The sequence below is a fragment of the Epinephelus moara genome, chromosome 24 (genome assembly GCF_006386435.1).
Source record: "Epinephelus moara isolate mb chromosome 24, YSFRI_EMoa_1.0, whole genome shotgun sequence".
In the NCBI taxonomy this organism is placed as follows: Eukaryota; Metazoa; Chordata; class Actinopteri; order Perciformes; family Serranidae; genus Epinephelus; species Epinephelus moara.
Genome location: NC_065529.1, coordinates 16,108,753 through 16,131,902, shown reverse-complemented (window position 1 = coordinate 16,131,902; position 23,150 = coordinate 16,108,753). Strand labels below are relative to the sequence as shown.

The window sequence follows — 23,150 nt, the reverse complement described above, 5'->3', positions numbered from 1 at the left end:
GAGAAAAAATGCATCTCAAAGCCCATTGCACACTGTTTCACACCATTTTGAAGAAACATGTCATTAAACCAGGAAACCAGAGCAAAATGGTGCACATCATTTTGAGACTGAATGTGCCCCTAATGAATGTCACAGCCAACTTGGGCCCCAATAAACAAAGCTTTTATCACAGATAAAAAAAACAATAAATTGTGAAGACAGTAAAGCCCCCACTAACATAGCATTTTAAGTCTTGTGTGTGATTTATCCTTCAGGGATTTATACTTCAGGATTTATCCTGGCTTCATATGAGCAGAGGAGATCTCCACTCGCCGCTAGGCTAATTTATACAATGTAAAATGCCAAAGACTTGTGCTAATAATGTTAGCATGTTGTATTAGTAGGGAAAATGTGTCCAGATTAGATGAAGACAAGTGTTTGTCTGTGACTGCTGCGAGTTATAGTGAAGCCAATTTGTGTACTTGTGTTTGAAATTGTCTCAATTAAGACATGTTTAATGTGTGTTTTATTTGTGTTTTGAATCAACTAAACTTTACAGCACTTCACAAAAACCTCCACCATCGACTAGTGTTTTGGAAGTGTAACTGCAGAGTGACACAGACACACCACCACACAAGTAAAATGCTCACAATGGCGTAGGCGACATGTGTAGGCTAACCTATAAATCCCACATTATTTTTGAAAAGGCGCAGCTCTTGATGGAGTTTAATTTTATTTTTTTCTGCAACTAAGTGACCAAAGAAATATTGCTGACTAATGACCTTTCTGGTCGACCACCGTTTTAGGGACAACCAACCCTGTTCTCCCCTACAGTGTGCAAAAAGAGGCATAATATGCAAAACTTAGGAACAAGTATCTCAGCTGTCACCAGTATTTAATAAGGACTTAGTCTGTAAAAGAGTAAACTGACGGATTGACGGTCTGTTGTCATTTTTTACCCAATATTGTTTGAAAGCAACAATGTGGACGAGTTGTTACACGTTTTCCAACGCTAACTTCCTGCCTGAGCAAACCTCACCTCAATGCTCTAGTGCTTTAAAGCACACTGGTCCCTCCCATAGACATTCCTCCTGCAGACAGAGCTAAAACAGGCGGGTCTACCGTCCTCTTGTTCCGCCCCCTGTCCCTCCACTGTCCTCTCCTCTCCTGAACGCTGATGTGTTACTAACTCCAGCTTCAACTCCAACAAAAATGTTCAATTTCGGGTCCAAAATTCTACTGCTGTTCCTCCTGGCCTTCCCCTGCGGGTTAATATCCATCGGTAAGTTACATTTCTCCTCTGAAACAGACTCTTTATGTCGTCGCTTTACTTCAGCAACACTTATAAAGTTTTAAGACAGCCTCACATATTGACGTGGCATAGTGCCGCAGCTTTTCACCAGCAGCTGGAAGTCTTCACCAAAACTATACCATCGTTAATGCATGTACGTTTTATCTTTGTTCATTCATAGGAACAGGAGAGCTGTAGCTCGTCTGTTTTACTCTGAAAATGGTCGTCTGCAGCCAGCTGCTGCCGTCCAAACGCGAAAAAAAGATGTCAGCCATTAAATGTGGAGTTAAATTTGACTGTGTGAGCTTTAGAGGTGATTTTAGGCAAAGTCTAAAAGTCCTTATGGATGCAGCAGCAGTTAACGGCTCCCTCAGGCTGGGACACGTCACCATAGATAACATGGTTACTCTCACTGTGTGTTTGTAGGTTTCTTAAACTTTTTTCCCGCTCACTTACATTAAAACTGGGACTTTTATTGTGCTGCTCTCATTTTATACCGACAACAAATGTAGCCAGTTTGCCTGCAAGGAAATACCAGGCTATAAGGAGAATGTATCAACACGTACAATGTGTCAGAAAACTCAGCCATTCATGTTACAGTGCATTGCATGTACGTTACTACCAGGTTAATCCAGCTGATGCATCACTTTAAAACGTTTTACTCATTGATTTGTTTTCTCAGTGGTCATTATGGTGTGTAATATTCCAGCTACATATTTTGCATTTTCATTTTTCAGGAGAAAAATCACTTTCTTTTCCCAGCTTCTCTTTTCTTTGTCCACAAACAACCACTTAAAACACCTTTATGTTGACATAACTTGATAAATTGTGGTGATCCTTAGGGATGACTGCTGGCATTTGCGGAAGATAGAGACACACAAAAAACTGAATGAAAGAAAAAAATTAGTAAATGTGCACATAATGGTCCATTTCGCTCACTAAAAACGAGCCGTCAGAGACAATACCCCGACTCAAACAGTTTTAACACCAGGAAAACACTTTTAATCAGTATTATGATGGGACAAACTTTCGCTCACATATACCGTTTTGTCCTCTTCCCCATGCAGGCCATGTCTCTGCAGACCCAGACTCTGCTGAGGACATCGCTGAGGACGCAGATGCTGCAGTAGATGAGGAGGAAGATGATGAAGAGGTGCTCGTTGAGGAAGATCAGATACAACCCTCGGTATGTTTGTTTTCATCATACAGCAGCACAGCAAACCATAGGTTTACCTGTAGATGTTCAAGTTACGATGTCATGTGATGTTCCTCCTCAGGAAGGAGACGAAGACGATGCTGACGAAGCAGGTGATAAACAGTTAACGTCTCACCCCGATGCCGACACGACCATCATCTTCATGACCGGAGAAGGTAGTTTTTTGTTTTTTTTATTCAGTGAACTTTCAAAGCTTTAACACTGTGTCAAGACATCATCTTAGACTGCTTTTGTTTTATGGGGCAACATATCAGGCAATACTGTGGCTTTGTTAGTACATCTTATAACCTAGTCCCTTCGTTTTATTCATGTTTTTTAATATATTGATTATTTACTTGGATTCTTCATACATTTAGAGTTCCCTGCCAATGAAATTGTGAGGTTCCTGGTGGGTTTCACCAACAAAGGAAGTCAGGATTTCACCGTTCAGTCACTGGAGGCCTCCTTCCGTTACCCCCAAGACTTCCAGTTCTACATCCAGAATGTAAGTTTGATCTCAACATTTAAAAAAAAAACACCCAGAAACATTTTCTTTATCTTTTGACTTAATCTGGAGTATGTAGTAAATAAAACCATTAAAGAAATATGTCACCCCCCAAATGATCATTTGTATAATTACCCACCCTATGTTTACCTGAATTTGTGGTGAAAACTTTTCTCACATGCCTCCACAGTGAACGAAGAATCCAAAAACAAAGAAAATTCTTGGTGAATTTGAGTCACAGGGGGCTGCGTTTAACAGCAGCAAAACTATATCAAAACATCCATTTACTAGGGGTGTAATGATCTCTGGATCTGGATCGATATATCGAGTCAGTGTTTATATCGTCATCTTTAGGATACGCTTTTATTTTGAAAGTCTGTGTCATCATCAAATAGCGGGAGGCAGATGGCAAGCAGCCAAGAGAAAGACGATGAGGCTAACGTTATCTACTCGGGCATGAATCAGCAGTGTGGAAATAATTTGGATTTCTGAGAAAAAGGGGTCAACAGACAGAGCACATGTCATACATAAACCATGCTGTTGTGACATAAAATACGATGTAACATCACCAGCCTGGACGGGCATCTCATTCTTCTCACTACAGCAACATTAAAAACTCTGTTTCAACACTTTTTTCGGCTCAAAAAACGTAAATAAGACATGTAATTTATGAAGTTATAAATGGAGGAAAGTCTGCTAGCCGCTAGGCTAATTTATGCAACATAAACATTCAGCCTATAGTTGGTGACTAACAAAAAACGACATGTCTGTGAACCTTGACAGTTTTTATTGAGCTGAATTTTGTACCTTTGTTAAACAATATTGTTATTATCTCAAAATTGTATTGGCAAATACCGTATTGTTGTCCAAAGAATTTATATGATATCGCATCGTGATGAAACCAGTGATTTACACCCTGACCATTTACAAACTCTAACCCCCAACCTCCACATACTCTGTCTGTGCCGCGCTGCACACTGTGTAGCAGATACGCTCCCATTCTAGTGAATAGCTTCATTTCCAAAGCGCGTGCTGCGCAGCGTCTCTGGAGTGTCCCAGAAGTGCGCCAGGTCTATTTTTCAGTGACTGCGCATCCATAGCACGTCAAGCCACGTAGCTAAGATCGCACCAGACCGGAAGCAGAACGCACACAGCATCCGGTATATTTCAAAATACAACACAATGCACAGACTACGGATTTTAAACTCTCAATTTTTTTTAAAAATGGACAAGGAGAAACTCATAGTTAAAGTGGAAAACCATAGTATTTTGTATGACAACATGCATCCTTTCTACAAGGATACAAACCGAAAGGAGAAAACGTGGTGTGAAATTGCAGGAGTTTTGGGAGTAAATGGTGCTTTTTATCGTGTGATTTCGCAGTTCCCACGTGTGAGCTTGTGGCTCCGCTACATGGCGCGGCACTCCAGAAACGCACCCAGTAGGCGACGGTACACGCTGTCGGTCGCTCCAGATGCGCAGACAGAGTATGTGGAAATTGGGGGTAACACAGCTCATGCAGTATAATCCAAGTCTGATATACCCAGTCGTATGCTCAGTGGTTCTCAAACAGTTGCATTTTCACTAAAACTGTTGTACTTACAACACTTAAGCATAAACAGCACAGGCCTGCTGCTTCTCTTTGCATGAGAATGTTTATGGATAAGTGTTTGAAATTTTAAGGTTTTAGCAAAAATGTGAGTTTTGGAAGTATGGAGCATACGACTGGATAAATGAGACCTGGACTGTACTGTGTTACTTGTGTGAGAGTTTGTACATTGGTTAAAGTGTTGCTGTTGTTAAACGCAGCCCCCTATGGCTTTATTTCATCAAGAATTTTATCAGTTTTTGGATGCTTCGCTCACTATGGAGGCATGCAAGAAAAACACAGTTTTCTTCATGAAAACAACATAACAAGGATGAGTCGTTGATATACAGATGAGTATTTGAGGGGTGGAGTATTCCTTTAGGCCTGTGTAAATTTAAATTTGTTACAGTATCGCACATGTTCACACACTGATGCTCACACACTGCACACCACATAGATGTCTAGCCTTTTTTATTTTTAGCAGAAGACAGAAAAATCCACAACATTATCATTTATGCCTCTACTGTATGTGTATGTTTGTATTGCCAAAAAAAGTCATCTTTTTAATGATGTATGTTTTGTGTAGTTCACAGCGTTGCCTCTGAGCACTGTCGTGCAGCCCCAGGCTCAGGCCTCCTTCGAGTACTCCTTCATCCCAGCCCAGCCCATGGCGGGTCGCCCATTTGGTCTTGTTATCCTCCTCAACTATCTCGACTCTGAGGTAAAAATGTTTGTCATTATTTATTCATGAAAAAATATATGTGGTAATGGTGGTCGGTGCTCGAGGTCGGTTCAGGTGGACATGTTAGAGAAGAGGCAGTGTGATGATGTGAGGCAGTGACTGTCAAAATGCTCTGCAGGAAGGTTTTTCCACAGCCCACCTCAAATTTTGATGATTCATGAAAATGGATGCCTGAGGAAGCCATTGTCAGCGCAGCAGTGTGTCTTTATATTCTTGTTACAGCTTTATTTTTTTCCTATTTTTTGTGTAATTGGGAGGACAGGCAGCTCCTTACTGTCATTATTTTCTGCCTGCTGAGCTTTGACTGATGTTTCTGTGCTGTTAACGAATGATGTGACAGATGCTGACTCATAATGGCATTCAGATTGTTATAGAGCAGCTCTAAAAACTCGAGAAAGTTCAAGGTACTTGTTTACGAAGAGTATTTGCTTACTAGTTTTTTAATTTTCTCTTCAGGGCAGCGTGTTTCAGACTGCCATCTACAACCAGACTGTCACCATCACTGAGCTAGAAGAGGGACTGGACGGAGAAACGTAAGGCTTTCTTCTATGTTCTATCACGTACATAATTGTAAATGAAAATGTAGAAAATGTTTTTGTTCTTTCATATTATCTCACTGCAAAAATGAAAGGAAGCTCACAAGCTATGGAGTAGAGCCAAACTGACTGAATCAGAGTAGGCAGCAGGACATATTAAACCAATCTCAGTTCTGTGGAAGTGGTGTATAAATCTAATTATGTTTTCCACCTATTATTTATCCAAAATGTCCCTTAAGGCTACATCCAGCTCTCTAAGGCTTCACAATACCAGCTTTCCTAGACTATTGCACATGTAAGAACCTGTAAAAGGAGGTGTGAAATTGGCACAAAGAGATTAGTTGTCAGAATTGTGCTGCTGGTGCAAGATGCAGAAACTGTCACCAGCAAATTGTTCAAGCCAAACAAAGTGTTTTGCATCCTAAAATCTCCAAATGGACTAGGAAATGTTGCAGATACAGATCAGTTGAAGGTCATTTAAGGGCAGTCTTCATGCAAAAAACTTGCAGTTGCTGTTAAAGGAAGCTATTTGTTGGAATATAGCTATTTTTGATGGCTTTCTTGTGCTGCATCATAATTAGCATACATTATTTAGCAAGTAGACCGCACAATATCTGAGAGGTCAGAAACGTTTTCATACCACAGTCGTCAACTGAGCCTGGTTGCTACAGATATTTAGATAAATAGCATTGCAGAAAAGGCATTGGAAACATATTTAGCTCTGAACTGTGACTATGCATTGTAAAGGGGATGTAAGTAAACTAAACTGCATGGAAACTGCAAGGTCTTATTTGTGTCTTAAGTCATCACTGACAGAGTATGGTATGCACAAACACCTACTGAACTACTGAACTCCTTTTGTGATTTCTGTACACTGATTAAAGAAATCATTTTGTCTGTTTCTGCAGGATGTTCATGTACATCTTCCTGACTGGACTGGTGGTCCTGATGCTCTTTGGGATGTACCAGGTCCTGGAGACAAGGACGGTATGTGTTTGTCTTCCATCAGCTGCTTTATTTCTTATGTTTGGTCTGCTGTACTTGGGAGATTGATGAGTAATTTCCTCTGGTTTACCAGTGCAAATGAAATAAAATGTTGTGTATAAAGTCAAAAGCAGCACATTAACAAAGAGTGTCATCCATCCTCCTCCCTGTACAATCTGCTCATTAAACAGGGATTAATTGAACTTTAAACAGGCTTATGGATAAAATGGTTTAAAAATGAGACATGTCAACTTGTGTTTTGCAGAAAAAGAGACTCCCAGTGAAAATAGAGAAGGGCACTGGTGGGATGAGCGATGTGGACATCAGCTGGATTCCTCAGGAGACCCTCAATGTCATGAGTATGTTCATTTTTATCCCCAGCTGTCACAAGTAATATCAGGCCATACAGAGAAGTGATTTTTCTCATATTACTGTAACTCTCTGTCAGAATGCAGCAACATAAATCTAATCTTTATATGCTGTCTTCCAGACAAGGCTTCCCCTAAAGCATCTCCACGGAAACGAACCAATAGGGCAGCTGGAGCAGATCAATAAAAGCCGTCTGTTTCCTTCCATCATCATACTGTCCGTCAGGCTTTCAAAGCTCATTTCCTCACCACAGTAACCCGACTCTCATTTACAATGGATCAACATTTCCAGCCCGAGCAATGTGTTAGAGATGTCTGTACGGATCGCAGCCTCTCATCCTGCTGCACGGCTGGATCCACGACAACACGGCATCCTGGACTCTACTGCTCTGATCAGAACAAGACCATTTAGACACTAACAGGACTGAACTACAGTTCATATTTGAAGGGACTTTTTCATCAGTATGTTTGTGTGAAAGGTGATAAGAGATGAACCAATAAGTAATTAAACTTTTTTATATGGAAAAAAAACGAAGGGATTTTGGTACAAACTGCCCCGCAGAAAGCTAAAGATATGCATTCCTGTTTCATCTGTTAAAGGAGATGAATCCCCCTCCTCTGGATCATGTGAACACCACTGTGCCTTATCTGTGTTATATCTGCAGTGCCCTGTAAAGGCTTTATGTTAAAAACAAGTAGATGCAATTGATTCAGAGGTTTCCCACTGAGTTGTTTGTCAGTGGGGCAAAGGCAGCTGCATTTACAAGCAAATTTAAAACAGTGTTCTCTGGAGGTTTCTGCAGGTTAGTTTACCTGGATTATTTTTTTCACCTGCTGTTGTGATGTAACCGTTCTTGGTGGAGCAGTCTGTCAAACTGCTAGTTTTGGAAAAAAATATGTTTTCAAAAACAATAAAAGGGTGAACAAAATATATTTTGTCCCACTGGCTGCTCTCTTATTTCTATTTTTTAATTATTATATTGTCTGCATTCTTTAACAGTTTGTGATTTGTGCAATCGTGTTTTTGCAATCTCCAGTACACAGCATCAGGAAGATGGCACCAGTGGATGCTGTCACTCAGACAAACTTGAAAGGAACTGGCATGTTAGGCTGCAATTCACAATTATTTTAATAATGGAATAAATGTTTGTTCTACACAACATCTAAAAACTGAAAAATGAGGATGTCACCAGATGTCTTGTTTAATCCAACCAACAGTCCAAACCCCAAATATGTTTAATAATAAAACAAGAAAAATAAGATAATTCTCATGTTTGACAAAGTGGAACAATCAGTTTTGCTTTTAATGAATTAACCAATCAGGAAATATTTCTGTTGATCAACTAATTGATTAATGGACTAATCGTTGCAGCTCTTAAGACATTTTGAGTCACATTAACCCCACATTTTTATGGGTCCTTTAATTCCTGGTCAGAAGAAAAACAATATTGACCTAATTAAGCACAAACTAATGAAAAATCTAATTATAAGAGAAAGTGTTCAGTTGATCTACGTCAACAGTTTCTTCCAAATAAATGCTTAAGTAGTGTAACCTAGAGCGGTGGTTCCCAGCTGATGTGTTGCACTCCAAAGACCGAAGACCTGGGTCCATTGTGAATGGACTGCAAGTTACTCGCAAACATGTTTGTAAAAACACACTTTTTTTTTTTATCTTAAAAAAAGCTTTATTTTGGTGGGGTTTTTCTGCACTCTGGTGCCTTTTCTACCTTCAGAGTACAAAAGTAAAATCCCAATATGAATCAATGTTTAATTGTGAATTAGTGCTGTGGTTCCCAACTGGTGGGGCATGGTCCAAAGTGGGTCGCGGGTCCATTCTAAATGGACCGCAAGGGACTTGTGACACTTTTTTTTAAAAAATTTAAAAAAAGCTTTATTTTGATGGGTTTGATGGGATGAACATGACAAGTTTGACAAAAAACACACTTCATTCTGAAGTACAGTGAATTTCCAGCACAGAGCTTTTATATTGAAGTGCTGTTTTCTGCTGTAGAGTGAGTGACTAACAGACAGCTATTTGACAGAGACAGCAAACTAGCTCAACAACATGGCCAAATGCAGGTATGACACTGAATGTATTAAAGTGTGTCGCCTCGAACTAATGACTAAAGAGAAATCTGGGCCCGGTGGCTGAACCAGTTGGGAACCACTGACCTAGAGAGTCTCTCAGCCAGTGAACAGCAGGTCGGCGAAACATGCAATGTGCAATTTGTCTCTAAGCATACAATTAGATAGAAATGATGAATAAATGCTTACTTGGTTTTAATGTGCCAGTTTAAAGGAAATGCATCTGGAAATCAAAAATGTATTGCTTTCATTTGGTTAACTTTATGCTGTTTATTTTGTGATTGACTGGATACATCAATAAATAATACAGCGAGCCAAATAAAAAAGGAATGGAAAAAGAAATTTACAATTAGAAATATATATATTCCTTTACCTCTATTCAGTTGATTATTAAATTAAAACTGTATTAGTTTTACTTTTTATTTTTCACTTCCTTAGCTACTTTTTAAAATTCCTTACTGTTTTGGTCTTTGCACACATGTAGAAAAATAGAACTTTATTCATCCGTGAAGCAAAATTCAACTGTCCAGTAGCTCATGAAAAACAACAACCAAACTTCCCATCATCAACAATAATACAGTGGTATTAAAATTTAAAATGAAATAAAACAAATTAAAATAAGTGCATGAATAGAAATTAAAAATCAAATTAAAATTGCTCATTCCACAGTCCAGTCCAAACCATTCACATGAACTCTATTTCCCCAATGCAACACTGTACTTCTGTGATAATGAGATGGGTGTCTACATACTTTGAAACTCAAAACAACACTCTCAGAACTTTATCTGTATTTACCCATATAATTAGTACCAAATTATGTTGGTCTTCTCAGGAAATGATGTTGATGTACCCAGTCTCTGCATGGTGGGCTTGTCATACATGTGTTACAGCATGCAGCTCCTACACTGAGATAACAGATTCTAATCTATAAAGTCAGACAAAGTGTGTGCTAATGAGCAGGGGCATCCTGAGCGTCCTCCCTGTGTTGCAGGAGCATTGCAGGGAGGTTGCGCGGAGGTTCCTCTCCTCCTCAGGGAGGTGAGGGAGCTGTCCGGTGCTGAGGGGGGAAGATGAGCTCAGCGCGCGCCGGGGGGCAGGTAACGTCAGCAGTCGGCCGGAGCTGGGAAAGACTGTATATACACACCCACCAAGTGTTTATCGCCGCTTAATCACTGATACACACCGACACACATTAATAATGGGCAGCTAATCAGCTCTGTGTGACTCAGCTGCGCTTCTTTATTCCGATTCATGAGTGCCTCGGCAGCATCCCGCGCCCTCCGCTTGGCTTGAAATGGGATGATATGGGATTTTTCATGTCGACGAAGATCGGAGGGATTCTTGCGTTTGCCTTGGGTAAGATATCTCGAGCTGCTCCGTGGGTTTTATTTTGGGCTGCGAGCCACTTTGGATGGTTTGACACAGAAAAAACTGCCTTCCACCTTCTTTCTTATCTCCCTGCATCAGAAATGTCACGCTATGATTGTAATCTTTATTTATCTCCATCACTGATGCATGACGAGACCTGCACGGTGGCCAACAGCTTGTAGTACACCCATCGACGATAGATACTGCTGGATGTCTATACTTAGATGATAGTGTGCAAGCTTTTGGACACGCAAGATCCAAAAATAAAAACCCACAAATTGATTTATTCTTCTCAGGTGTCACTTTTACTAAAATTAAGTGCTTTCACTGTGCGTATTTTGCATTGTCCTGTTGGGAAATATTAAATTATGGACATGTTTGAGCATTTAAATTGCAAATAGCTCTGAAGAGAGTGCTGCACCCCATGTGGAAGGAATGCAGAGGTCTGGACTATTATCTGCCAACATCTGTTTCACAGCCCACCGCCCACTGACATCTGTGTGAAGTTAAGTTCAGATGACATGATTGCAGGATCTTGAGATTCCCAAATTAATATTAAAACACTTGCATGTATTTATTAAGCAACAAAATCACACACGTTTTGAATTAAATATTGTGTTTTTGTGGGAAAAAAGTTAAGCTGCATTTGAAGTAGGGAGGTGGTAGAGAAGGAGGAATCAGACTGAGACTGCTTCACACACAAGAAAAATACCACATATAACAAATATATTATAATAACTTGTAATAAAATCTGGTCAAATGAGCCACCCTGTGTCTGTTTTGCAGTATTCCTGCCCCTGATGGTGTCAGGAGACTCAGATGCAGACGTGAAGTGTGAGAACATTTATAAGGACTTTTCTGATTGCGTCCTGGAGCTGGGAGAGAGCATGGACAACTATCAGGAGAACGTGACCAGCGAGAGGGGAGTGGCAGCTGTGTGCAGGTGATAATAACTTTATCAGTCAGTAAGGGAATGTGTGAACAGTATGCAGCATCCATGTGTGCACATGGGGCATCCCCCAGTAGAGTGTGTGTGTGTGTGTTTTTTTATCTAAGCTGATTAAATCACTTTTAACCAGAGAAGGAGAGAAGTGAAAGACAAACTCAGCTGTGATGGGTTGGAATATAAAACTATGTACAGCTCTGTGCAAAGAATTGTGTTTCAGTTCAATTTGAATGTAATAGTGCACGATTTAGTGAATGATTACAGACAGATACAGTATGAAGTCTGCATCTCTTGACACAATACTGGAGAGAAAGAGAGCAGATGCCCTGATCTCAGAGGGAGAATAGAGAAATGAATGGTGCTGAGACACTGAGCCATTGTACTAAATAATTTATGACTTTGCTGCAGCAGTAATGAAATTCTGGGGACGTTTTTTGTCATTGTTACCGAACGCACATTACAACCCGAGCACAGTATATTGAAGACAAAGATTTACACATAAGCCTTCCGCTGAAAATTGCCCTCTTGCAATATCATCTGTGATATTGTTTCACTCTCTGATGCAGTTGCCATGGTAATTAAAGCTCAGTTTGACTTACTTGAAGCCACCGTAGCCGCCTGAGTGATAGATTACTGGCAAGTGAATTAATCCACAACAGCCAGTGCACGTCTGCGTGCTGTAGCCGGGATGAATTCTGAGCGAAATGGCAGACGCAGCGTTGATCTGATGATCCTTTGTTTGCCACAGCCACTGGGAAGCTTTCCACACATGTGCCCTCACGGCGCTGTCCGACTGTCAGAAGGAAGTCAGCTCCATCTGGGAAACTCTGAGGCAGGACTCCAGGAAGATTCGCTTCCAGGGGAGTCTGTTCGACCTGTGCAGCCCCAGCTCCTCGCCAAGCATAAGTTCACCTCTTGCTGCCCTTACCCTGCCACTGATAGGCGTGTTGATCGTGGCTGGGCCCAACTGGTACCCTGTATAGATGGGGGTGAGGTGGATGGGAGGGGTGATGAGGAGAGCCTCAAATCCCCCCTGGGTTCAGTCCTGCTGAGTTCAAACTTAAAGCCAAGGATTTAAGAGAGTGTTTTAATAAGGATTATTTTGACACAGAGCCACGGAGGTCTGTGGTTAAGCCAATCAATATTTGCTGTGGTGAATAATGTTTGAAATCTCTTCAAACACTTCAACTTGATCCTCCCTTATGTCCAGAAACTGATAGAGCACTTGAGAAAATTACATTTTAGCTAGCTGATCAGTCCAGGCTGACTACAGCAAACACTCCAAGTATTCAAGGGATTTCAGATACAGTGTGAGCAGATCAGTCAGACACCTGTGGCTCTGGGTTACCAATATACAAGGAGTGGACACAATATCATGAACACCTATACAATCTAATGCAATGAGTATGTCATTCATGTACACTATCATGTTGTGTTTTTGTGGATTTAAGTCTGAGGTCATTTTTAAAGCAGTATTTGTGGAGTTGTGCTGGTTTTCATTATATTCTAACACAGAAAGATGTTGATGTTTTTGTGTCCACTCCCTGTACCATGTGTTGTATGGTTTTATCATGATAATTAAAGGAATAGTTCAACATTTTGGGAGGTAGCTAAGGAGGTCTATACCACTCTCATGCCTGTACTCTAAATGCTAATTTATAGTCCCTTTATGTACGAAAATAGATCTGTTCCTTTCAAACATCAATGCCCACATACTTCCATGTGTCCTTTATGTTGGCATTGATACATCCACTAGATGGCACCAGAGAGCAGAGTCAAACGTTTTTGACAACAAGGACCACAGCAACAGGGGAAGAGGTCGTAACAATACACCTTTGAACGGAGGAATTCCTTTCACAATATTACTGATTCATTCCATTCTGCCATTTTTAAAATATCTTCGTCGTGTCCTATGATCATGCACAAATATGGACCAAATAAGCACAGGATATGGCTGGAAGGCTCTGTCCATGTCTGTATGGGTTTCTAACGTTGAGCATAAATGAGCCAATAATATGAAGCTACTGCCTGCAGCCAGCTAGCTTAGCACACATCTTGTTTGGCTGCTTCCATCCAAGAAATTTCCGTCCATCCATCCTTTTTCAACGGCTTGCCCAAAGCCGGATTGCGGGGCAGGAGGCCACACAAAGCACCCCAGACATCCAGCTCATCCTGGGGGATCCTGAGGCGGTCCCAGGTCAGACGAGATATGTAATCCCTCCTGGTGTTCTGGGTCTGCCCCGGGTCCTCCTGTCAGTGAAACGTGCCCAGATCACCTCCAATGGAAGGTGTCCAGGTGGCATCTTGATCAGATGCCCATACCACCTCAACTGACCCCCTTTCAACACGAAGGAGCAGTGGCTCTACTCCGAGCTCCCACCAAGAAATCCAAGAAATAGTTTGACACGTAACTCCCAATGACTATGTATAAAGATAGGTGGCCAAAACATCTCGATCCCCTGCTGGTGGCTAGCTGCAGTACAGGCCATAAACCCAGCCCCCTCCATGTTAGCGGATTCTTGAACCAAAAACATGTTTGGTGAGGTCACAGTGACCTTTGACCACCAAATTTCTTATCCGTTTATTCTGCAGTCCAAGTGAGACAAATCTGAAAAAAATCCTTCAAGGTGTTGTTGAGATAGTGTGTCCACAAAAATGAAACCAATGCAAGGTCACAGTGACGTTGACTTTTGACCACCAAAATCTAATCAGTTAATTGTTGACTGCTGGTGGATGTTTGTGCCACATTTATGGAAATTCCCTTGAGGCGTTCTTGAGATATTATGTTCCTAAGAATGGGACAGACAGACAGGCAACCTGTGAACATAATGCCTCCAGCTATGGCTATCGCTGGCACGGAGGCATAAAAATTCATGGCCGGGACATTTTGCTTCATTTTTGTGTAGTGGGAGGAAGTGGAGAGGCATTGTCCATCATTATATACAGTCTGTGGTCTCTCTGCTTAAAACCACAACTTTAATATTTACACTTTTGTAAGGATTAAACATATAAAATGTTAATTCGTGAGACTTAGATGTACTCAGCCAGCTGTTTCCCCGTTTCCTTTTGTTTTAGCTAAGCTAAGCTAATCGGCTCCTTGCTGTAGCTTTATATTTAGTACAGACATGTGAATGGTATCGATTGTTGCATGTGCTATTCTCCATAAGTGGAACTATTCTTTTAATTAAGAGCTACTATGTTAGACACCAAAACACAGATTTTAATCTCCAGTGAGTTTGTATAAATACGGCCAAGCCATCGTGATGTAATTAGCTGTCACTTTGCAAGGAAACATTTAAAGGAGCATTTCACCAAAAACAACAGCAATCTCTCAGCAAATCTTTGCTCTCAGTCATTACAAAACTATTTGAATAATTTGTTAATTTATTGATCAGCAAAAGGACCAAAGGACTGAACCAGATATTAATCTGACAGATTAATAATACTGAAGCTAGCGACTAATCAACATTCAGATGTGCTATGGGTGAAATGCCCCTTTAATCTGTTTCTAAGTGTAGTAAATGTTTGTGTAAGTGACAATCAGGCCACTTGTATAAAACTTTTGACCCCCTATTCCCCTCCAACACTTCAGCCCACTGTGGCTGATGTTGCACGGCTGCTATAAAGACACCAAAAACAGACATCTTGACACGACATCACATGTTCACCTCTCCTCCCTCTCGCTCTCTCAGAGCCTCGCCCCACGCTTTGGTTCAGTCTTAATGCTCGATCAAACTTCTGACCTGTTTGTGTAAAAAGAAAAGTGTGAATGTTCAGTGTTGTTTCACTAATTCCTGCTCAACCTTGTGTGAAAATGCTCTCTAGCAAAATATTACTAAAACTTTCATTTTAAGTATTGCATAAGGAAAGTATGTCAAAGAGGAATCTGTATATAATGCAGCCTGAGGTATAATAAAATTATATTTTAATGCCAGAGTACTCATACACAGTATTTATTTAACTTTTAAACACCTAAATAAATCTTGAATTTAAGTCAAATTATAAGCAATAGAAAAAGAGCAGTTTATTTTTTTAAATATCCATATACAATCGCTTTTCTCTCTATAATATTCTAATTAAAGATCAATCTGTTAAAGCATTGCATAATTATGGTATTACACGAAATGAATTCCAAACTGTGCTGCTCCCTTTGTCTGTTTCATGCTTTTAATCGATTGCATTTTGAGAAACTTTGGCTTGATTTGAAGCTTCAAGAGCAGCCAAGACTGACTGTAGTGAATCTCAACAGAAATAAATTTATGTGTATTACAGTTTTTAGAAATATAACTGGCATCATTCCAGCTCGTCTTACATGTTTAGCCAATAAACCGTGTGAGGTATCACCAATTGTAATTGTCTTTTTATCACTATGAAATGAGGTGATATTCCCGCACATAAATCTGATGTTTTTGCTGTTACTGCAGCGGTCCCCTAGATTCAGAGCAAAATTAATGAGCGAAAGCATCGATTTGTTTTGTCTGTTTTCCAAATCTGTGTCAACATTTGCATATTTCCTTTAACTCTGATGGTCCTCGCAGACATTATCAAAACATGGACAATCTCCTGAATATTTCCCGTCACCCCTTCGATCCTAAATGCATGATAATTTGTGACAGTGCTTCAAGAATAATCTGTTGATTTTACCTTGGACAACATGTACATCGATCTGTGCATGAAGTTAGGCTGTATATCTCCTCAGTGTTTCAGCATCCCCTTTTATGCAGATTCATTACCCACCCACCTCCGCCTCCCTTAGCATGTTTGTTCTAGTTGTTTCTATTTATTTCACGTCTCACGAGTGCTAGCATTATGTCATCCATTGTGTGTCTGGTGGTGCGAATACAAAAGCAAGTTGTGATGTCCTCAAAGCATGAGCAATATGTATGGTCACTTAAAGAGAGGACTGTTATCCTTTTTGTATGCTGTTGAAGAAAGCATGAAAATGATTGTGTTATCATAAAGCATTAGACCATAACAAATGAACCCTGATGACAGTTAAAACATGGAAAGAACCTCTGAATGTAAAACAAGTTCAGTATCCATGTGGGTTTTTTCAGTTTACTGATAGAAAAGCACACTATTTACAAGACTGTATAAAGCAATATATGGCAAAGTAATGTGTTTGTAATAATAAAGCACCATGTTTAAAACAAACAGTGTGTGTGTGCATCACCATCAGCAAAATAACGGATAGCAAAGATCTGGTCTGGAAACACAAGGTGTTGGAACAGCAGAGCCTTTAATCGATGCAGTAAGTCCTCTGTTGTATGACTCTTTTACTATAATAGAGAATAGAGATTCTGTTTTTAGCCCTCCCTGAAGCAAAGTGTTGGTAATGAGCACCGCAACCAGTGTTTTTCAACTCGTTAGTGCTCTCCCATCTGCTCCTTTCCACCTGGACACTTCCAGAAGAGGCAGTGGTTGGAGAAAATGAGGGATCAGGGCCCAGGGTGGAAAACTTTCAGAGATCTAAAGACACGCTCGTGGTGTGCCCCTCATTAGAAGACCTATCCTTGACATCTGAAGCAGAACGGCCAATTATTTTCTCACCTGCAGTTTCCGCACTGAGATTTACATGTTTCCATATGAGCTGCTAGTGTTTTATTAAACAGCATATGCACAAAAGCACTGGCATTGTACCATAACTCACTGATGCTGGTGCCAACACCCCACCACTTTTTTTAAACCTTCACAGAGGAGAAAAAAATATGTACACCTTGTGTGTGATGTTTCTGCACTAGAAACAAGTCAGAGAATTTAATCACATGAATAGGTCCATCTCTCGAGCTCTTTGTATTTAAATACATTATAAAAACTATGTTAAAGAATACAAAGGTGGCATTGCATGTGGAAACTCTCAGAGCAACTGTAGCGGGAAATAATCAAATCATAGGTGACACTGGTTTAGACAGAGTACTCATGGGCTTGAACGTAACTTAAAGGAACAGTTCAATATTTTGGGATATACACTTATTCACTGTCTTGCTGAGAGACAAGAGGACTGATACCACTCATGTTTGTGTGGTAAATATAAAGCTCAAGCTAGCGACCAGTTAGCTTAGCTTGCCGTAAAGAGTGGAAATGGGGGAAACAGCTAGTCTGGCTTTGTCCAAAGCACCTCTAAAGCTCATTAATACATTAAATCTTGCGTACTCTGTAAGATAAACCGAAGAGAAGTTGCGGATGCCAACTGGACTCCAAGAGGTCTCAGGTCTCTGCACCCAGCCAAGATATAGCTAAGCACATAACTCCAGTAAAACCACAACTTCTCATTCTTACCCTTTAGTTTTAATCAGATCACATATAACATGTTAATTCGTGAGGTGCTGGGTTTAATTTCGTCACCTCTGGACAACAGGTTAGCTTTTCATGAGTTTCCAGTCTAAGCTAAGCAAACTACTTGCTGGATGAAGCTTCATATTTAATGGACAGACATGAGAGTGGTATTGATCTAACTCTCAGCAAGAAAGCAAATAAGTGTATTTCCCATAATGTACAACTACAGTGGAGCAGGAATGAATCATAAATCCCAGAAATGAGTTAGCATTTTACCCTCCTCTCAGAGTCAGTGGGTTTTTGGTTAGATGCCTAAAATAAGGTCTGTGCTTAACACAAGAGATTTCAATGTTTTGTTCTACAATATAAAATATATCAGTAAAAATCTCATTTGTGAATTATTAAGCTTCTACGCATCTTAAAAAAGATAGTTGCTAACAAATGGCTAAATGACACTACAGAACGTCATCATGCTGAGCACAGTTTTACAGCCTCGTTGTGGTAGCATGCAATTGTAGTGTAATTTGTTTGTAGCCTAACGTTAGCTTTTTACTTCTGGCGATTGCGTTTACTCTTCAAAATTAGGTGGGGGGCAGATGTTAATTTGTGAAGATTATCTTGCTGAACCAAACATGTAAGTATCATAAATGTTTACTTGCCACAGAGCTTACTTTCTGCACTAAACTGATAAAAAAAACATTGACTTTTTGATGAGGAAACCAGGGCAATGCTAACCGGCATGTTGGCCTACAAATTAACATCATCTGTGCAGTACTATTGTACAACTTTAACAACTCACCCTCTGCATAATGATGTGCTTACAATAAACTTAAGAAACCTAAATTCAAACCTACGCACTGCATATTCCACACCATCAGAGCTGCAAAGGTTGATCTTACAGTCACCACACAGAATAAAAAGATACAAGTGTTACAGGATCTGTAATAATGTAACAATACGCAGTTGATTTTGACATGGTTTTAAAAGCCACTGCTGAGTGACAAAGCTGACAATGTTCCAGAAACCATCAGTGCTGCACATTTTAGTACTTGTCACATCACGTCCCCACAAACAGAAATAGTGTTTTCAGAAACACAGACACAGTCTGCTGTCAGAACACAGCTGGTGGCTGACAAACTCTCCCCAAAGTGGCCACCGAGTCTGCATAATACATCATAACATAAAGAAACGGAAACAAATAACATTAGCTGTGCAAAATGCTGTACAAGCTTGACAACAGAGGCCTAAACCGAGCACTGTGAGGCTGAAAGTAGAAACGTAATCCAGGAAGGTAAAAATAAGCCTGATTTTATATATGTGACTGTGTGTTGAGATTATAAAGGATTCCTACATTTGGATTGACACAATGATTGATTATTTTGTCAGGGAACTATAGTCTACCTGTTTGAACACTGAACTTATTACACAGCATTTAACTTTTAGATGCAACTGTAAGAACACATAATAAAAGCTGCAACAGGTGACTCTGAACATTGGCATCTCTAAATTGCAGTAAGATGTGACTGGAACATTCACATTTTAAAACCTTAATATCCTGTAACATGATCATGTTTGTTTGCCAACCCAGCCAGCCTGTAACTATATCAACACAAAGAGAGGGGAAAATGTCGCTGTTGTTGCTCTCCTGCTGCCTTTTAGGACCATTTGTATCTGCTCTGAAGTTTCAATTCACATGAAGACATGCACAAGCCCGAAAAAAAGAAGAATTACCACAAAACTTAAAAGTAGGAAATCGTATGTCCTTGCTTATGTTCTTAACATGAACACAAAAATGCAATTATGAAGAATAAAATGTACAGGTTCAGAGAAAGGTGTAAACTGACGCCTGCTTTTATCAGCAAGAAAACATGTATCTTAATATGCTACAGAATTAATACTGCCCCACATTAAACAGACAGCTATGAATAAATAGATCAGTTCATCTGATGTGTCACTTGAAGAGGAGATGGATGGCAATCCAACATCTACGCTGATGGAGGTTTGTGCTCCATTTCTTTTGCAAGCAGTGAAAAAAAACCTTCTCTGAGCGAGTTCATCAGGGGTTAAACGTCCGCAGACTTTGAGTCTGGTGTCGGCAACAATTCACAGGTTAGATTTGGGTCCAGTATTGACTGGAATGGCCCTGAGCTCAGTCCGCATGCACAAGTACTCTCCGATTACAGCCATCAATGCCATGCAGGCTACATTGACGAGCCACCAGGACAGGGCCACTGGAAGATGAGCATTATAGATCCAGCAGCCAATCATATGAAAGAAGTGCACAGTAACTGTGAAGTCCAGGCACTGCTTCCCTCGGCGGATGAAGAACCACAGGCCCAGGGCACTGCAGGAACAAAGACACAGAAAAGTTATGCTATTACTCAGCCATGCTCATTTATGTTATATTAACCCTGCAAAATTATAAATGTTCGAGTCTTACCATGTACCAAATCTGGAGAAATGATCTTTTATTTTTATGTAAGTATGTAAATAAATATATTTTCTAACTGTGTTTAGTCCTACTGGTGGAAATCATTCAGTTGTGACGATGTGAATAAATCTGTTATGTCATTTTATCATAAGATGCTTGAACAACAGCATTTTTGATAAAAGGTGTAAAGAGCTCTCGTTTCTTTCAATATACAGAGGAAATACTGAAGACATTACATACCAGGTGAGAGAGTTCAAGATGAATGCCATCATTGAGAGCCTGCCCTGCATTGTTGCAAACCCCAGGACCTGCCAAAGCAGAGCAAAGATTTAACTACCACTTCAGGAGTCTACAAATGTGCCACAAACATGCATTACAAACTGGCAGAGATCTAGTAACTTACCTCATAGCTGAAGATCTGGTCCAGTGACCGACTACTCTGCACCAGACTGTCCACTCCTGCTAACCACAGGCCCAAGAAGCTGTAATAGATGCACTGCATCAACACAATCTGACTCACAATGAGGACCGGGTCCCAGATGTAGCTACGGAAGTGACTGGCCATTGCAGACTGATGTTACATATACAGGCCCAAACAATGTTAACAGCTGGCCCCGACTGTTACCACCTTGGCCATCCAGTGTGACCTGCGCGTGATCTCAAAATCTGAAAAACAGAAAGTCAATGAAATGCGTTAACATATTCTACATCTTGAGTTTGGAATATAAGCCCAACTGCTTCATTACGCTGAAACAAGACAATAACTGTAGGATCATGGCGACTTCAGTGACAATACAGCCAGCTGCATTGCTGTAAAGTACCTTATGAACAGTTGTCCCATTATCTTAACAGGTGGAAGAAGTATAGGCTAAAATCAAAAGAAACACACATGAGCTCGATTTTATTAGAAAAAGCAGAAAATGCTATAACCTCTTTTAGTTTGTATTATTGTGTGACACCTCAGGCATTTGGTTCTTGGCTTATTTACCTTGAAAAGAACATGTGATTAGTTTAAGCAGTACAAACAGTCCTTATTTGCTTTCCCCATACAGAGTTAACTACAACTTATCATTGTCTACAGGTCAGCTATGTTATCAGTACAATCCCTTTTTATCATTAATATATAAACTCTAAACCTTAAATTAAGGCTGGGCAACACAGAGAAATCAAATAGCATTATATTTTTGACCAAGTACCTCAATAACAATGTTGCAAAGAGTGCTTTCACAAATTATTTTTCACAATAAGATTTTTGATAATCATCAGTAAAATGTGGATATAATGACTAAGTGGGTAAAGGCAAATGAACAGCTCAGTCTGGTGAGTTCAGTATATTACATCAATTTACTGTAATGCAGCCTTTCAAACCAAAAAAAGAAAACACTTACAATATTACGATATCCGAAATCTAAGACCATATCTAGTCTCATATCCCCATGTCAACACAATGTTGATATAATGCCCACCTTGAATACAGCTAACAAGTACAATTTTTAAATTGTAGGAGGCAGGAATTGAGCTGAACTTTTATTGCCAAACCAATATTGGGTATTTGAAGCTCATACTGATATCAATATTTGAGAGTTTATAGAGCCTGAAAACAATTTATTGGGCAATAGTTATTGGGCGTTTTTACACAACAGCAAAATATACACAACAATCTGTAATCAGTAATGGGGACATTGTTCTAAAATTACGTCAAGCCTTATTTGGCATTACTGTACTGCAATTTCTACTTACCTAACGACCGAGATAGAGCATTAAATGGATAACGATTTACATCATTTGAGCCAATATCATTTTTATCAGTCTGGCTCTATTTAATATATTTATTTGGAAGAGAACTGTGATGTCAAATTACCGTAAACAGACAACAGAAAAGCTATAATTAATTAAACCAAGAGCATGGGTTAATGCAAACATCAACCTCTGTATAGGAGCATCTGCTTATGGTCTCGCATCTCATTAAAACAACAGCCACAGCTACTGCGTAGTGCTGGAAACACACATAAAGACAGTTCAATAACGCTACATGTGATTATACAGGGAATTGGAGGGTACTGTCGATGTCCGTGAAATACACACGGGTGTATCCAACCTTGACTGTGTCACGTATGCTCACATTAAAGTCAGGAGCAGGCTAACGGAGCACGAAGCTAGCTGTCCTGCCCACCAACACAAACTCAACGATTAGACAATGCTAACGTTACCTTTTACGTTAACCAAGTACAGCCCGTTAGCGCCGTTTGGTGGGTGAATTAACCACCCAAAACCAGCTGTGACGTTCAGTAAAAGAACAGATAGAAAAGTCAAGTGAACACAGACATTTAACCGTGGGTGGAAACAACACAAACACTGAAGTCTCGTCGTCTAACGGTACACGACAGATGACCAACAAGTTACACCATGTTAGCATGGCTGTTTTCTTTAGCAGCAGCGGGGAACCAGTTTCAACCAAACATACAGACAGCTGATACAGACCTGAGTACTGGACTAGAAAGGTTTCAGGTGCCGCGTTAACGATAATCCATCCGGTTTCTTGCTATTTTTTAGACTCTACAGATAATAAACCGGGCCTAGTAATCGTTTAGCTGTGCCTGGTTAACAACACGGAAGTCACGGCGGTGGATCCGGAAAGAAAACCTTACACTTAAAACTTTATTTCAATGTAAAATACCTTATATGTCTTGTTAGGATAATCTGTACCGATTATTCTGCCATATTAGTTTTCTGCAAACAACCAAGAAAGGAAATCTTACAATTTATTATATAATCGCTAAACTTGTGCCGTGGACGATGGACTCACTGTTTTTGGGTTATTTTTTTTTCATAATATGCAAGCGCAACCTTTATTTT

The 23,150-nt window shown here is 40.0% G+C and overlaps 3 protein-coding genes across 4 annotated transcripts; 2 read left to right on the top strand and 1 right to left on the bottom strand.

Annotated features, from left to right (window-relative positions):
- The first annotated feature begins 1,102 nt into the window (after positions 1 to 1,102).
- LOC126386334 (translocon-associated protein subunit alpha-like) lies at positions 1,103 to 8,121 on the top strand. The gene is made up of 9 exons (XM_050038599.1): positions 1,103 to 1,261; positions 2,338 to 2,456; positions 2,548 to 2,641; positions 2,843 to 2,970; positions 5,145 to 5,279; positions 5,757 to 5,833; positions 6,745 to 6,823; positions 7,086 to 7,179; positions 7,311 to 8,121. The coding sequence occupies exons 1-9, from the start codon at positions 1,192 to 1,194 to the stop codon at positions 7,373 to 7,375; spliced, it is 861 nt and encodes a 286-aa protein (XP_049894556.1). The 5' UTR covers positions 1,103 to 1,191; the 3' UTR covers positions 7,376 to 8,121.
- A 2,245-nt stretch (positions 8,122 to 10,366) lies between these two features.
- LOC126386142 (neuritin-like) lies at positions 10,367 to 17,155 on the top strand. Its single transcript, XM_050038301.1, has 3 exons — positions 10,367 to 10,629; positions 11,428 to 11,584; positions 12,336 to 17,155. Exons 1-3 carry the CDS (start codon positions 10,578 to 10,580, stop codon positions 12,568 to 12,570), a joined length of 444 nt encoding a protein of 147 aa, XP_049894258.1. The 5' UTR covers positions 10,367 to 10,577; the 3' UTR covers positions 12,571 to 17,155.
- A 1,673-nt stretch (positions 17,156 to 18,828) lies between these two features.
- Positions 18,829 to 22,914, bottom strand: sys1 (SYS1 golgi trafficking protein). Of its 2 annotated transcripts, XM_050038299.1 has the most exons (5): positions 22,776 to 22,914; positions 21,116 to 21,162; positions 20,698 to 20,960; positions 20,535 to 20,602; positions 18,829 to 20,207 (listed from the first exon to the last, which is right to left on the bottom strand). In XM_050038299.1, the coding sequence occupies exons 3-5, from the start codon at positions 20,857 to 20,859 to the stop codon at positions 19,967 to 19,969; spliced, it is 471 nt and encodes a 156-aa protein (XP_049894256.1). In that variant the 5' UTR covers positions 20,860 to 20,960; positions 21,116 to 21,162; positions 22,776 to 22,914; the 3' UTR covers positions 18,829 to 19,966. The 2 variants fall into 2 exon arrangements, with proteins under 2 accessions (XP_049894256.1, XP_049894255.1); XM_050038298.1 differs by lacking the exon at positions 21,116 to 21,162.
- Positions 22,915 to 23,150: the final 236 nt, after the last annotated feature.